Below are 15,000 nucleotides of genomic sequence, written 5' to 3' on the forward strand. Positions count from 1 at the left end.
TAGAGTGATAGTTGTAGGCCTTATGTGCTTGGGCCTTTAGATACAGCAGGTGTGTGATTTCAAAAGCCATGGCGGGAGAACCGACTGCACTTTGGTCAGCTTGCATTTGCTTTGCTGTTGCTGTTAGAATGTTAAATTCTTGCGATAGATGTCTTCAGACAATAAAACGTAATTTGGAAGGGAAATTGAAGAGAAGAGTTGCCCCTTGCATTGGCCGTACAATGTGTGTACAATTTATTCATGACATCGTTCAATATTACAACAATAAAAATAGCTTGTGTACTGTCTTAATTGAAACATGAACGTGATAAGCAGTTCTTTAAAAACGTAACGTTCCATTCAGTCATAAATCATTCAAGCGTAGGCCTAGTGTTCGTCATGAAAAGAAAACAGCTGCTTAATATTTTTCAGGTGTTTAACAGTAGGCCTAGGCGCACTGTTAGCAGTTATGCCGAAGGCAGTGAGATTATTAGCCATTGCATCCTGTCACTCAGCATCGCAGTTCGGGTTGATAAGATTCAGTTAATGCGAGTATGGATTGTCTCAAAGTTTGGGACAACCAAACAGCAGTGTAGGCAAAGCAAATCCTACTTGTTAGGTTACCATAGCTGTCTTTTCTCTAGGCCTGGGCCTATCGCGACATAAGCACATTGGTTTCTTTTTTCTTTTCTTTCTTGTTCGCGTGTTGGGTATTGAAGCAGGGAAGTGGAAGGGGAATCGCAGGGGGGACTTCAGACCAAATAGCACAGAGCTGAGTTGGACTGGGGCCAAGATCTTACTTCTGCACTTAGCTTCTTTGTTGCCATCGGAAACTGTACCTCAACACCAACGTCCTTGACCTGTGGTGTTCCCCAGGGGTCGATCTTGGGGCCACTATTATTCAACCTCTATATGCTCCCACTTGGACAAATCATTCAAAATAATTTGATTTCATATCATAGCTATGCAGATGACACACAAATTTACTTAGCTCTATCACCAAACGACTATGGTCCTCTTGAATCTATGTGTCAGTGTATAGAACAAATCAACACCTGGATGTCTCAAAATTTTCTTCAGCTGAACAAAGAAAAAACTGAAGTAATTATATTTGGTAAAAATGAGGAAAGACTTAGGGTTGCCACTCTCCTTGACACAAAAGGGTTGAAGGCAAAGGATACTGTTAAAAATCTTGGTGTATTAATTGACAGTGATCTAAATTTCAAAAGCCACATGAAAGCGATAACTAAATCAGCTTTTTACCACCTCAAAAATATTGTCAAACTCAGAGGGCTGATGTCAAAACATGACTTAGAAAAACTCATTCATGCATTTATCTCCAGCAGGGTTGATTACTGCAATGGACTGTTCACAGGCCTTCCTAAAAAGACTATTAAACAGCTTCAGGTGATACAAAATGCAGCAGCTAGGACTCTAACAAAAACTAAAAGAACTGACCACATTACTCCAATTCTTAAGTCCTTGCACTGGCTTCCAGTAAGTCACAGAATTGACTTTAAAGCACTATTGCTTGTTTATAAATCAGTAAATGGAGCAGGACCTAAATACTTGTCAGACATGCTTCAGCAGTACACACCTTCTCGTCCTCTCAGGTCCCAGGTGAAAAACCTGCTAGTAAAACCTACAGTTAGAACTAAACATGGTGAAGCAGCTTTTAGCTGCTATGCGGCTCAGCTGTGGAACCAACTTTCGGATGACATTAAAAAGGCCCCAACTGTAGCCAGTTTTAAATCTAGACTTAAGACCAAACTGTTCTCAGATGCTTTCTGCTAACTGTGCCGAGTTACAAATTCTGAATCTGCCTTGATAATTATTCTACTTTGTCTTTTATTACTTTTTTTACTACTTTTGCCTTTGTTTTTGCTTACTAATTATTCTTTATTTTTAAATGATTTTATCTTGTGTTTTATGTTTTCTTTTTATTATGATCTTTACCTTTTAACTATTCTTTGACTATATTGCCCTTCTATGCTTTTATTTGTTATTATTGTTTGGTTTTGTTTATGTAAAGCACATTGAATGACCTCTGTGTATGAAATGTGCTATATAAATAAACTTGACTTGACTTGACTTGACTTGAAGCGATAATGCATTTAAAGCAGGACATCATGTGAGCCAGAGCCGATATGGCCAGAGCTGCTGCTCTGTAAAGGTATTTCTGTCCCACCCAAATTTGCTGAACTACTTGCGAAGTAGCCTATTCATCACAGACATCACATGTATCACACGAACGAGCTTTTTCTCAGCCTTTAAACGATGTTAGTGTTTAGTTGTTGTGGTAAACGGTTCGTGAAGAAAGTGACTTTAATTTAATCATATTTTTTTGCGTCCGTCTCCCTACCCATTCATCTTGGTGGAATACTTCGCGAACTTTCCCTCAACACATGACAAACCATATATCAGAATAAACAGCAGACCTTACCTAACATGAAGGTGTAAAGCATTCCCCTGCCCAATTAGCCATTCCAGAGTAATCCGGTTTTAAATTTGCAGCAATGTCTTTATGCATGTCTCCAACTTTGCGGTTCCTAATGTGTTTCAATTGTTCAATAAGTCTACATGATTTTATAACAGGCCAAATACAAAATAAATGTTACAAATATCCCCTAGATAAGCATTACTATTAGAGGATATACATATAGGGCAGACAGACGCTCATGAGTTCATGCAATTGTTTTATCGCTGGATTTTAAGATAGCCTATTATGGCAACTGATTGCATTCCAAGCTACAGTCAACTCTAGCAGGCATTGAATGACTGAAGACTTTGTGAATTTATAGATTGACATAATGTGCTGTCTCTGCGATTGCTGCTTTTGATCAGTTAGATTTATTTGCAATCTCCTGTGGTGGGCTAAACATAGCATTGAAATGCCCAGATTCCCCTTTCCGCCTTGACCCATTCACACTGGTGGCGGAACGAAATGTCTAGGGGGCTTGGTAGTCAATTTGGCGAAACACTTTGTCCCGCCGTTCCGCCTCGGTCTATGTGAAAGGGACAGTCGTTCCGCGATTCTGGTACATAAAATCGCAGCGATTTTGCCGGTGTGAAAGGGCCTACTAATTCATGGATTGGGATAAATGCAGAGACCAAATTTCCCTCACGGGATGAAAAGAGTATATATACTTATACTTACTTATACTGAGTGTGGGAATTGGAGGAACTCAACCCTAAACATCATTAGTATTAACAATTTCCTAGGTCTTAGTATTAACGAAGGTCTACTCTGAAATGTAGCTCGAATGTTACTGTATTCCTCATTTTAGTACCTGGTTTTGAGTATAAGTCTCTGCTAAATGAAAAAGTGTAAATGTAAAGGTTAATGTAAAGGTTAATGTAAAGTGGAATGTATAGGGGAATGTATAGGTGAATGTAAAGGGGAATGTGAATGTATAGGTGAATGTATAGGGGAATGTATAGGTGAATGTAAAGGGCAATGTATAGGGGAATGTACTGTATAGGTGAATGTATAGGGGAATGTAAAGGGGAATGTATAGGGGGATGTGAGTGTATAGGGGAATGTAAATGGGAATGTATATGTGATGTAAAGGTGAATGTAAAGGTCTTTGCTCCAGCTGTGTGGGAGTCAGACTGCTCTGATCTTCTCTGTCTTCTCCTCTTACAGTTCAGCCAGGCCCCTGCTGTCAGGAGCTACACCAAGTTTGTGATGGGGGTGAGTACACGCTTACCCGCACACTAATCAGTATACTAACCTCAGTGCACTAACTACAGCACATTAATCAGTATACTAACCTCAGTACACTAACTACAGTAGATTAATCAGTATACTAACTACAGTACATTAATCAGTATACTAACCTCAATACATACATAAATACTCTCCTCAATACTATATACTCACCTCAGTACTGCATACTCACCTCAGTACTGCATCACCTCAGTACTGCATAATCACCTCAGTACTGCATACTCTCCTCAATACTATATACTCACCTCAGTACTGCATACTCACCTCAGTACTGCATACCCACCTCAGTACTGCATACTCACCTCAGTACTGCATACTCACCTCAGTACTGCATCACCTCAGTACTGCATACTCACCTCAGTACTGCCTACTCACCTTAGTACTGCATACTCACCTCAGTACTATACTCACCTCAGTACTGCATACTCACCTCAGTACTGCCTACTCACCTCAGTACACTCACCTCAGTACTGCATACTCACCTCAGTACTGCATCACCTCAGTACTGCATCACCTCAGTACTGCATACTCACCTCAGTACTGCCTACTCATCTCAGTACTGCATACTCACCTCAGTACACTCACCTCAGTACTATACTCACCTCAGTACACTCACCTCAGTACTGCATCACCTCAGTACACTCACCTCAGTACTGCATACTCACCTCAGTACACTCACCTCAGTACTGCCTACTCACCTCAGTACTGCATACTCACCTCAGTACTGCATACTCACCTCAGTACTGCCTACTCACCTCAGTACTGCATACTCACCTCAGTACTGCATACTCACCTCAGTACTGCCTACTCACCTTAGTACTGCATACTCAGTATACATACTTCAGTACACTGATCAGCACACTAACCTCAGTACACCATTTATTCCTCTATAGATCCCTTGCAAAACTGTTTCCTAAATACATGTGTGTGTGTGTGTGTGTGTGTGTGTGTGTGTGTGTGTGTGTGTGTGTGTGTGTGTGTGTTCATGCAGATCGCCGTGAGCGTGCTAACATATCCATTCATGTTGGTGGCTGATCTGATGGCGGTCAACAACTGCGGGTGAGCAGAGAGGATTGTGGGAAAGTCCTGTGGTGTTCTAGAAGATATTCCCCTGTTCCCCTTGTTCCTGTACTGCAGCGGTATCAAACGGAACATAGACAGAACACACATAGAACCAGTAGGACAGAGAGGCTGCTCCCAGATCAGTGGGTTCCTGTTCTGAGCCCAGATCAGTGGGTTCCTGTTCTGAGCCTGACATTGAGAGGAGCATCCTAAGGCTGGAATAGACTTGCTTTATGACCACGCGTTCACACGGATCTTTATGACCACGCGCTCACACGCATCTTTATGACCACGCGCTCACACGCATCTTTATGACCATGCGTTCACACGGATCTTTATGACCACGCGTTCACACGGATCTTTATGACCACGCGTTCACACGCATCTTTATGACCACGTGCTCAGACGCATCTTTATGACCACGCGTTCACACGGATCTTTATGACCATGCGTTCACACGCATCTTTATGACCATGCGTTCACACGGATCTTTATGACCACGCGTTCACACGGATCTTTATGACCACGCGTTCACACGCATCTTTATGACCACGCGCTCACACGCATCTTTATGACCACGCGTTCACACGGATCTTTATGACCACGCGTTCACACGCATCTTTATGACCACGCGCTCACACGCATCTTTATGACCACGCGTTCACACGGATCTTTATGACCATGCGTTCACACGGATCTTTATGACCACGCGTTCACACGGATCTTTATGACCATGCGTTCACACGGATCTTTATGACCACGCGTTCACACGCATCTTTATGACCACGTGCTCACACGCATCTTTATGGGGTCCTCCCCCAGAAAATGTTTAATTTGTTTGATGTGATTTCCTGCATTCTGGTGCATTTTGGGGATGGCCAATACTAAATTCAATCAGATTCATAGCCTACATCCTGATGTGTTGATATTGAGGCAATGATTCCATGCAAAGGCTTGGGCTTCAGGGCAGGGCCCCCTGACTCCTTGGGCCCCTGGGCCTGGGCCTGGTAGGCCTGTGCAGTAGTCCATCCCTGCACACACACTCACACGCATTCACACGCCTTCACATGCGCTCACACGCCTGCAAATGCGCTCACACACGTTCACACGCATTCACACACCTTCACACGCCTTCACACGCCTTCACATGCGCTCACACGCCTTCACATGCGCTCACACACGTTCACATGCATTCACATGCCTTCACACACCTTCACACGCCTTCACATGCCTTCACACGCCTTCACATGTGCTCACACGCCTTCACATGCGCTCACACACGTTCACATGCATTCACATGCCTTCACACGCCTTCACACGCATTCACACGCCTTCACATGCAGTGCAGAGTTGTACTTCAAGCCAGCCTTGCATGATCGTGTACACTCTCAAACTAAACTATTGCCCCAATGTTCATATTCAAATTGAGTTTGGAGGCCATGCACACCCGATGCACCAAACAGACAAAAAATACGTGTGGCATTCATGATGCGTACGCCGCGTAGGTGTTGTTAAAAGATACGTGTGGCAGTCATGATACGTATGCGTATGTTTTGTAAAAGCAAGTACATCCCAGGCCATAGAGATCACTTAGACTGTGAAATGGTTGCTTTGAGGTTGTATTGACGTTATGATCAGGTTATAATTATGTTAGAGCCAAGATTGTAATGAAGTTATAGTGACATTGCAGTTATGTTAAGGTGAGTTGTGAAGCGGCCTTAATGAGTATTGATGTTCTAATGAGGATGCATTGATGTTAAAATGAGGATGTATTAACGTTATAATGAGGTTGGATTAATGTTATAATGAGGTTGGATTGATGTTATAATGAGGTTGGATTGACGTTATTGAGGTGTTGTGATGAGTTGTCTCTGCTCTCCTGTAGTCTGGCAGCTGGGTTGCCCCCCCACTCCCCACTCTTCAAGTCCTGGGTCCACTGCTTCAGTCACCTCAGCCAGCAGGTGAAGCCTTTCTCACAAAGTGTACACACACACACATACAGACAGAAACACACACACATGCATGCACACACACAGACGTACACATACACACACACACTCACACACACGCACATAAGGACACACACACACACACATAAGGACACAGACACACACACATAAGGAGACACACACACACACACACACACACATACAGTAAGGACACACACATAAAGATAAGCACAAACACACAGACACACACACACACACACACACACACACACACACACACACACACACAAGGACAGACACAGACACACACACACACACACTGCAGAGCTCTGTCTCAAGGTGTTTAGTTGCACAATATTTGTGTTTCATTAGAGGGGTTCTGAGTCCTCGTCAACCAGGGTGGAGGGTGCAGGGTGGAGGGTGCAGGGTGGAAATGAGGTCACATTCACACTCTCAGGGAACATTGTTTTCATGACACTAATACACACCACACACACACCAGAGCTATATAGGACCTAAAGCTGGACCATTCAGTATGGGGCAGCGTGGACTATGTGTGGCATCAGGCTGTGTGTGTGTGTGTATATTTATGTTTGTGTGTGTGTGTATTTATGTGCGTGCGTGCGCGCGCGCGCGCGTGTGTGTGTGTGTGTGTGTGTGTGTGTGTGTGTGTGTGTGTGTGTGTGTGTGTGTGTGTGTGTGTGTGTGTGTGTGTGTGTGTATGCGCGTGTGTATGCGCGTGTGTGTGTGTGTATGCGCGTGTGTGTGTGTGTGTCCACAGAGCCAGCTGTTCCGAGGTTCCAGCTTCTTCTTCCGCCGAGTGCCTGTGACCGCCCTGACCACCCTGCCTGTTGATTAGCCACGCCCACAAACACTGGCCCCGCCCAGCTGAGACGGGCCCGTCCTGTGTCTGGAGAAGCCACACCCTCTCCCTGTGACATCACCTGAACTCTGACTAATAACCCAAGGTGCCCTTGACCTTGGCCATTGACCTTTCATTGACCTTCACCCTAATCCTAGCACGTGCTGTGACCCCTTCTCTCAGGAATAACCCCACATCTACCGAGTGCCCCTTCTCCTCTCCTCCGTCTCCTCCTCACTCCTTCTCCTCTCCTCCTTCTCCTCCTCACTCCTTCTCCTCTCCTCCGTCTCCTCCGTCTCCTCCTCACTCCTTCTCCTCTCCTCCGTCTCCTCCGTCTCCTCCTCACTCCTTTTTTCTCTTCCTCCTTCTCTTTTTATTCCTTCATCTTTATCTTCAGCCTCTTTCAACTTCTCCTCCTCCTCATCCCTCTCTCCTCTCCCACTCCCACTTCTCCTCCTCATCCCTCTCTCCTCTCCCACTCCCACTTCTCCTCCTCATCCCTCTCTCCTCTCCCACTCCCACTTCTCCTCCTCATCCCTTTCTCCCTCTCTCCTCTCCTCTCCTCCTTCTTCTCATCCCTCTGTCCTCCTCTCCTCCTCCTCTGTCCTCCTCATCCCTCTCTCCTCTCCTCTCCTCCTCCTCTGGTCTCTGTGCGTGTGTGCCATCTCCATGCCCTCCCTGCATCAGTGCCAGTGTACTCCAGTCATGGGCCATGCCCGCTGCAGTGCCCTGTAGCGCTAGCGCCCCCCGCTGGTCTGACCTGCATACACACCTGCAGGGGTGCGGTGTGGTCCTCTCGCAGGGCGGGTTTCTCTTCCATTGTGTTCTGTTGCTGTATCGTCTGATCCGTAACATGTCAGACTCAAAGTTGCTTTTTAATGACATATTGATCACAGAGCCACTTCAGTGTGGTCTCCTGTGGACTGGACACAGTCATCTAACTCGTGATCAATCTACCGGCCGTTGCACTAATTTATTTAAATCTTTATTACTGAATATTATTGATTTTTCTTCCACAGCTTTATTTTTGTATTTATAGTTTTTAATATAACTTTTCATCACTTATCACTTTAACATGTTCATGCCAAAACTGTTTGTTTAATCTTCTTTAAAGTTTGTTTGTCTTCTGCTTTGTTTCATTTCATTTAGTTTGTGTTGTTGTTGTTGTCTTCCTGTGTAGCGCACAGCATGTCCTGCGGTGGTCTGGGTCTGTCCCAGGTCCTGTGTGCCCAGAGCAGGTCACTGTGGTTTCAGTTCTCGTTCCACAACCCACATCATTCCCCACGCCAACACAAACTCTGGTTTAGCCCTGGCCTGCTACTGGTCTTAATCTAGCTCTGGTTTAGCCCTGGCCTGCTACTGGTCTTAATCTAGCTCTGGTTTAGCCCTGGCCTGCTACTGGTCTTAATCTAGCTCAGGTCTGGATTTGATCTGGTCTAGATCTTCCCCCTCGCCTCTTGGTCTGCCCCAGGTGTGTCCCAGAGTTGGATGCCTTATGGCTCTGCAGCTGTAGATGCTTTGACCAGCACCAGTGATGTTTAAATGAGTCTGATCTGTGAGTGTGAGGACATGATGGTGTGGACATATCTACCTGGTGTGGACATATCTACCTGATGTGAGGTGGACATATCTACCTGATGTGGACATATCTACCTGATGTGAGGTGGACATATCTACCTGAGGTGGACATATCTACCTGATGTGGACATATCTACCTGATGTGAGGTGGACATATCTACCTGAGGTGGACATATCTACCTTGCATCTATGCTCACAGAGCATCACTATATCGTGGTGTGGTTTCCACAGGGCAGGCGTGACCAGGTGATAATCCCTTAGTAGAGTTCTGTGAGTGTGTGTCCCCATATCTAGCTAATATTAATGCTCACTGCATCCTCATATGATGGGATGGTTACCGCAGTGCTGAAATGAGGAGGTGATGATCCTTTAGTAGAGTTCCTCTCAGAGCCTTCATTGATCGTCTCCTCTGTCTCCTGACCACCAGCCCCTACCCACTACCCTGCAGAGGAACACACCCTGGAGCAGATCTGGGGCCAGATTACGGTGTGATCACACACAGATCACAGCCAGATCTGGGTCCAGATTACGATGTGATCACACACAGATTACAGCCTGACTGGGGCCAGATTACGGTGTGATCACACACAGATCACAGCCAGATCTGGGTCCAGATTACGATGTGATCACACACAGATTACAGCCTGACTGGGGCCAGATTACGGTGTGATCATGATCGTGCATTAGGGCCAGAAGCGTGCCTGGCCATGGCTGTCATCTCCTCCTGTTCTGGGAAGTGTGTGTGTTGGAGAAAGGGAGTGGTGGTGAGTGGGGGTTCCCCTTCAGCCCAAACGAGATTAAACTGAATCACATTTGTCCAGTTTAGTCTTGGGGTCTCTCCTCACGTGTCACTGAAATGTTCATCAAAGTGACGACTGATTGACAGGGAATGACTGACAACCAGATAGCATGTACGGATGTGCCATTAACCTCCAAATGTACCTGATGAAGCCATTAAACGCTTCGCACACACACACACACACCATCTTCCTCTGATGAAGTCATTAAAGGCTTTGCACACACACACGCTACATACACACACACACCATCTTCCTCTGATGAAGCTATTAAACGCTTCACACACACACACGCTACATACACACACACCATCTTCCTCTGATGAAGCCATTAAACGCTTCACACACACACACACGCTACATACACACACACCATCTTCTTCTGATGAAGCCATAAAACGCTTTGCACACACACACACACCATCTTCCTCTGATGAAGCCATTAAACGCTTCGAGACACACACACGCTACACACACACACACACACACACACCATCTTCCTCTGATGAAGCCATTAAATGCTTCGAGACACACACACGCTACACACACACACACACACACCATCTTCCTCTGATGAAGCCATTAAACACTTTGTTTGCCATTCTTGGCAGTTATTCTCACCTCCTCAGAGGCTGCTGCATGCATACTGAACACCTGCGTGTGTGTGTGTGTGTAGGTCAACCTGAGTCAGGGGAGTCCTGGGTTGGGGTTGCCGTCGTAGTTCAGCAGAGTTTAGTGAAATTTACTGTAAATTATTATTATTTTCTGTTGCTGGTGTCCTCATCCTACCATAAGTGTCCATGTGTGGCATAGTTGAAGGTGTTTACCCCCCTGATGTTAGCCCTGATGCCCCTCATGCCCATGATGCCCCTGAGGTCAGCCCTGATACCCCTGATACCCCTTGGGTCAGCCCTTGCACCATCGTGGCAGGTCACTGTAAGGTCACTTGCCAGGTGGTGTTGATGTCATGCAGTGTGTCATCATCTATCAGAAGTGTGTCCTGGTGCACTGTCCTCCTCAACTTGTGTTCAGATTTCATAAAGAGAAGAACCTGACCTGAATACATGTCTCTTGAATATGTCTCTTGAATATGTGTGTCTATTTCACACACACACACACACACACACACACACACACACACACACACACACACACACACATATAAACACACAGATGTAAGTCTATTTCAGAGTACACTTACAGACATTGGGATTTATATTCATAACATTTATTTATATTCTGGATGTTAACAGAAGTCATCTGATGTCAATAAACTCATCAGCCTCGTGTGCAACTGCAGAAGTTGACTGGTATCTTCTCCAGCTGCCTGAGCAGGATGGTGCAACCTTATATGCATACATTAGATTAACCTCATATGCATACGTTGGATTAACCGCATACATTAGTTTAACCTTATATGCATACGTTTGATTAACCGCATACATTAGTTTAACCTTATATGCACATGTTTGATTAACCTCATATGCATACATTAGTTTACCTCATATGCATACATTTGTGTTTACATTAGCGTTCCTCTACAAAACAATGTCCAGCATACGCTCTCAATTCATTTCTACACATACATTAGACAAATGGCTACACTATGTAATGTTTATGAAGGTATAATTCGCTCAACGAAACCCAGATGTCGCCATCTGTAATATTCTCATGAGACATCACCAAGGTTGTAAACCACTCAAAATTCTGGAATGATTCACAGATGAGTCTGTGGCAGAGCCAGACTTCCTTGTTGTGATTACGCTTGTCAATAAAGTGTTGCCTCGGCTTTGGGAGGTGTCAAACATAAAAGAGAAATTCCTGTAAAAGTATCCATGAAATTCCTAAATTAATAACAAAAATATAGAACACATGATATATAACACATTTCTTTACACAAATACACCATGTGTGGATCTATACATTTACACAAACACACCATGATGAGCCATGTGCATAATGAGCGGTCAAGGGACAACCTTCAGTAGCAAGGAGAAATGCTGTCCCTTACCCTACTGACAAGGACAGGGAGTAGTTGTATAGTCCTTTAAACTGACCTGGTCATTAATGCTTCCAGTTACATGGCTACCTTAAGGCCAGCAATATTTTATAGATGTTTATAAGCCTTAATGGCAATTCAAAATGATATGGAAGTCTTCGGACAAAATAAAAGCGATTACACAGCCATTCTTGCTGAGTTACTGTAGACATTAAGCTACAGTATAAACATTTCTGTAAAGACATATCAAGACATAAAACAAGACATGAATTCAGGAAATTTGTAAACAAATACACATGTAAATTATATATATATATATATATATTGATATGTATTTATACACATTAAGCACTTCAAACGTTTCCAGCGTGAAAAGTTGGAGTGAAAACAAAATAGACATGACTTTACCTCCAGATATACCATCTGTCTAAAGTTAACAGGAGTCAGCAGCACTACTCTCTATTTGCATTGCCTCATTAATGTAAACATGCAGAAAAACCAGCTTGCTTTTCAGTGACGGATGGCAATGTACAGCAACAAGCGACAAATGGCGTTGCATCACCAGCTAAGCAGCGAAGAGATCTATTTTATGCAAATACTGAGCAATGCGACTACCACTGGGAGAGAAGACGGTGTGACACATGGGCGACTACCACACACACACACACATGCACACACACGCACACATGCACACACACGCACACACAGGGAGAGAATGCAGTGTGACACATGTAGCTGAAACAATGAAGCTACTGGGTTACAATCTAGCCTACTGTACTAAGCTCTGCAAGCTGATAACCACAAGCTAGAAACACACATCTGTGTCTCTGGTGTGAGCGTAGAGGTCACTCTAACTGCCCCATCCTCAAACCTCTCACCTGGCCCCTCCCACATCGGGTTCCCTCCAATCAAATCCCAGCCCTCCTAAGCCATCAGGCACAGAACCAGACCAATCAGATTGAGAAGCAGCATCCCTGACCACACCCTCTGCTCCGCCGCGCTGGACAGGACGTTCCTGTCGCGGGACTTCACCATGATCCTGCTCCTGGAGGTTTGGGTGTCCAGGAGTCTGTCCAGACTCATCAGCGCCTCGTCCAGGCCCATCTCCACACTCACCTCCTCCAGCCTGGGGCTGCCCGCTGCCCCCTCCTCCCCAGGAGAGGTGCCCTCCGCCTCGGCCTCCTCTCCTGCAGGGCTGGGGCTGGAGCTGGGGATGACCTCTGGGGCACTGTTGCCCGCCGGGGTGGTGGTGTGAAGGGGCAGCAGGGGGGCAGTTCCAGGAACGTCGGAGGAGGAGGGGGAGGAGTCTGTGGCCCAGCTGTCCGTCAGGTCGGGCTCCTCAGAGGGCAGCTCCGTCTCCTCGGGAGCTGGGGGGGATTTACATTTACATTACATTTACATTTATATTAGATTTACTTTTACATTACATTTACATTTATATTAGATTTACTTTTACATTACATTTACATTTATATTAGATTTACATTACATTTATATTAGATTTACTTTTACATTACATTTACATTTATATTAGATTTACTTTTACATTACATTTACATTTATATTAGATTTACATTACATTTATATTAGATTTACTTTTACATTACATTTACATTTATATTAGATTTACATTACATTTATATCAGATTTACATTTACATTTATATTAGATTTACATTACATTTACATTACATTTACATTTATATTAGATTTACATTTACATTTATATTAGATTTACATTTATATTAGATTTACATTACATTTACATTACATTTACATTTAGTAATTTAGCTGATGCTTTTATCCACAGTGACTCAAAAATCAAAGTGCATATATATATGATGTATACAAGGAGAAGTGCTGCTATAAGCCGCCCGCTCTACAGATGACTTAAGAGACGCACACTTTTTAGGTGAATTATTTTAAGAAATACTGACTTGAGTGTCAATCTAATCAGATATGTTTATGGGTATGGAGGGGCAATAGAATCATACAGTGGTGTAATGAGGTAGCCTAATGGAAGTAGTCAGGACCAGTGGCTAAGGCTGTGTTTAGTCTTGCTGGGTTTCCAGAGGACCCAGAGCGAACCCTGTAAACATGCATTTGACCTGCAAGCATGTGCAATGACTAATAGCTGATGTGTGCTTGGATTGACTGAAGGATGCTGGGATTGACTGGGGGATGCTGGGATTGACTGAGGGATGCTGGGATTGACTGAGGGATGCTGGGAGTGATGTCACACAAACCACCGCGGCAGAGCCCGTTTACGGAGAGCCAGATCACTCCCTATTAACTCCATTGTACCTGCAATCTGTTGCAGTTCCGCTAGGGGCGATCACGAATAAGTGCAAAAACAATGGGGGTCTATTGAGCTAGACGGCTAAATTTGTCTCTTTCACCTGGTTGTCGTTGAAAAATCGAAGATTTGATTGTGGTTTCTGCAAGATCAATATGGATTATAGGTCAAAAGTTGAATGAACGAGTAGTCACGTCCTTTCGATTTCTAACAGGTTGGGTCGTTGTTGCCCACAACACACTAGCTTTCTGCTAATGAATGATGTCATTGACACATTTGAAAGGCTTTTTAGAACAAATAAGTGACTCAAAAAATATAATACTGAGCGGTTTGTATTTTCTCTGCCCCCTCTTTCGACTGCAACATTCGAATTTCTGGGCAAAAAATTATATCCCGAGAAAAGTGGATTTTAGGGGTACAGCTCCATAGACCTCCATTCATTCTGCACTTATTCGTGAGCGCCCTCATGTGGAACCAGAAAAGGAACTGCAACCAGTTCAGAAACCGGAAGTTTCCTGAGAGTGGTGGTAGACATTCTCTGACCGCGGGCTGATGGAGAGTGTAAACAGAGGGCATTATGGGAGAGGAGAGCTCATCTCACCACAGAGTGCATTATGGGAGAGAGGAGATCATTATGGGAGAGGAGAGGTCATCACACCACAGAGAGCATTATGGGTTATGGGAGAGGCCATCTCACCACAGAGGGCATTATGGGTTATGGGAGAGGCCATCTCACCACAGAGGGCAGA

The 15,000-nt window shown here is 44.5% G+C and overlaps 2 protein-coding genes and 1 long non-coding RNA gene across 3 annotated transcripts in view; 2 read left to right on the forward strand and 1 right to left on the reverse strand.

Moving 5' to 3' along the window:
* Positions 1-7,925, forward strand: part of LOC121713135 (mitochondrial carrier homolog 1-like) — a 15,432-nt gene extending 7,507 nt beyond the window's left edge. The window contains exons 9-12 of the mRNA XM_042097502.1: positions 3,626-3,673; positions 4,701-4,768; positions 6,657-6,732; positions 7,502-7,925. Coding sequence (XP_041953436.1) covers positions 3,626-3,673; positions 4,701-4,768; positions 6,657-6,732; positions 7,502-7,579 — 270 coding nt within the window. The 3' untranslated portion in view covers positions 7,580-7,925. The remainder of the gene's footprint in view (positions 1-3,625; positions 3,674-4,700; positions 4,769-6,656; positions 6,733-7,501) is intronic.
* A 1,282-nt stretch (positions 7,926-9,207) lies between these two features.
* LOC121713139 lies at positions 9,208-10,119 on the forward strand. Its single transcript, XR_006032743.1, has 2 exons — positions 9,208-9,264; positions 9,308-10,119. It is a non-coding gene; the product is annotated as an uncharacterized LOC121713139 (long non-coding RNA).
* A 1,044-nt stretch (positions 10,120-11,163) lies between these two features.
* Positions 11,164-15,000, reverse strand: part of LOC121713134 (peptidase inhibitor 16) — an 11,685-nt gene continuing 7,848 nt past the window's right edge. Inside the window, exon 6 of the mRNA XM_042097500.1 lies at positions 11,164-13,323. Coding sequence (XP_041953434.1) covers positions 12,881-13,323 — 443 coding nt within the window. The 3' untranslated portion in view covers positions 11,164-12,880. The remainder of the gene's footprint in view (positions 13,324-15,000) is intronic.

Source organism: Alosa sapidissima, chromosome 7 (genome assembly GCF_018492685.1).
Source record: "Alosa sapidissima isolate fAloSap1 chromosome 7, fAloSap1.pri, whole genome shotgun sequence".
NCBI lineage: Eukaryota > Metazoa > Chordata > Actinopteri > Clupeiformes > Clupeidae > Alosa > Alosa sapidissima.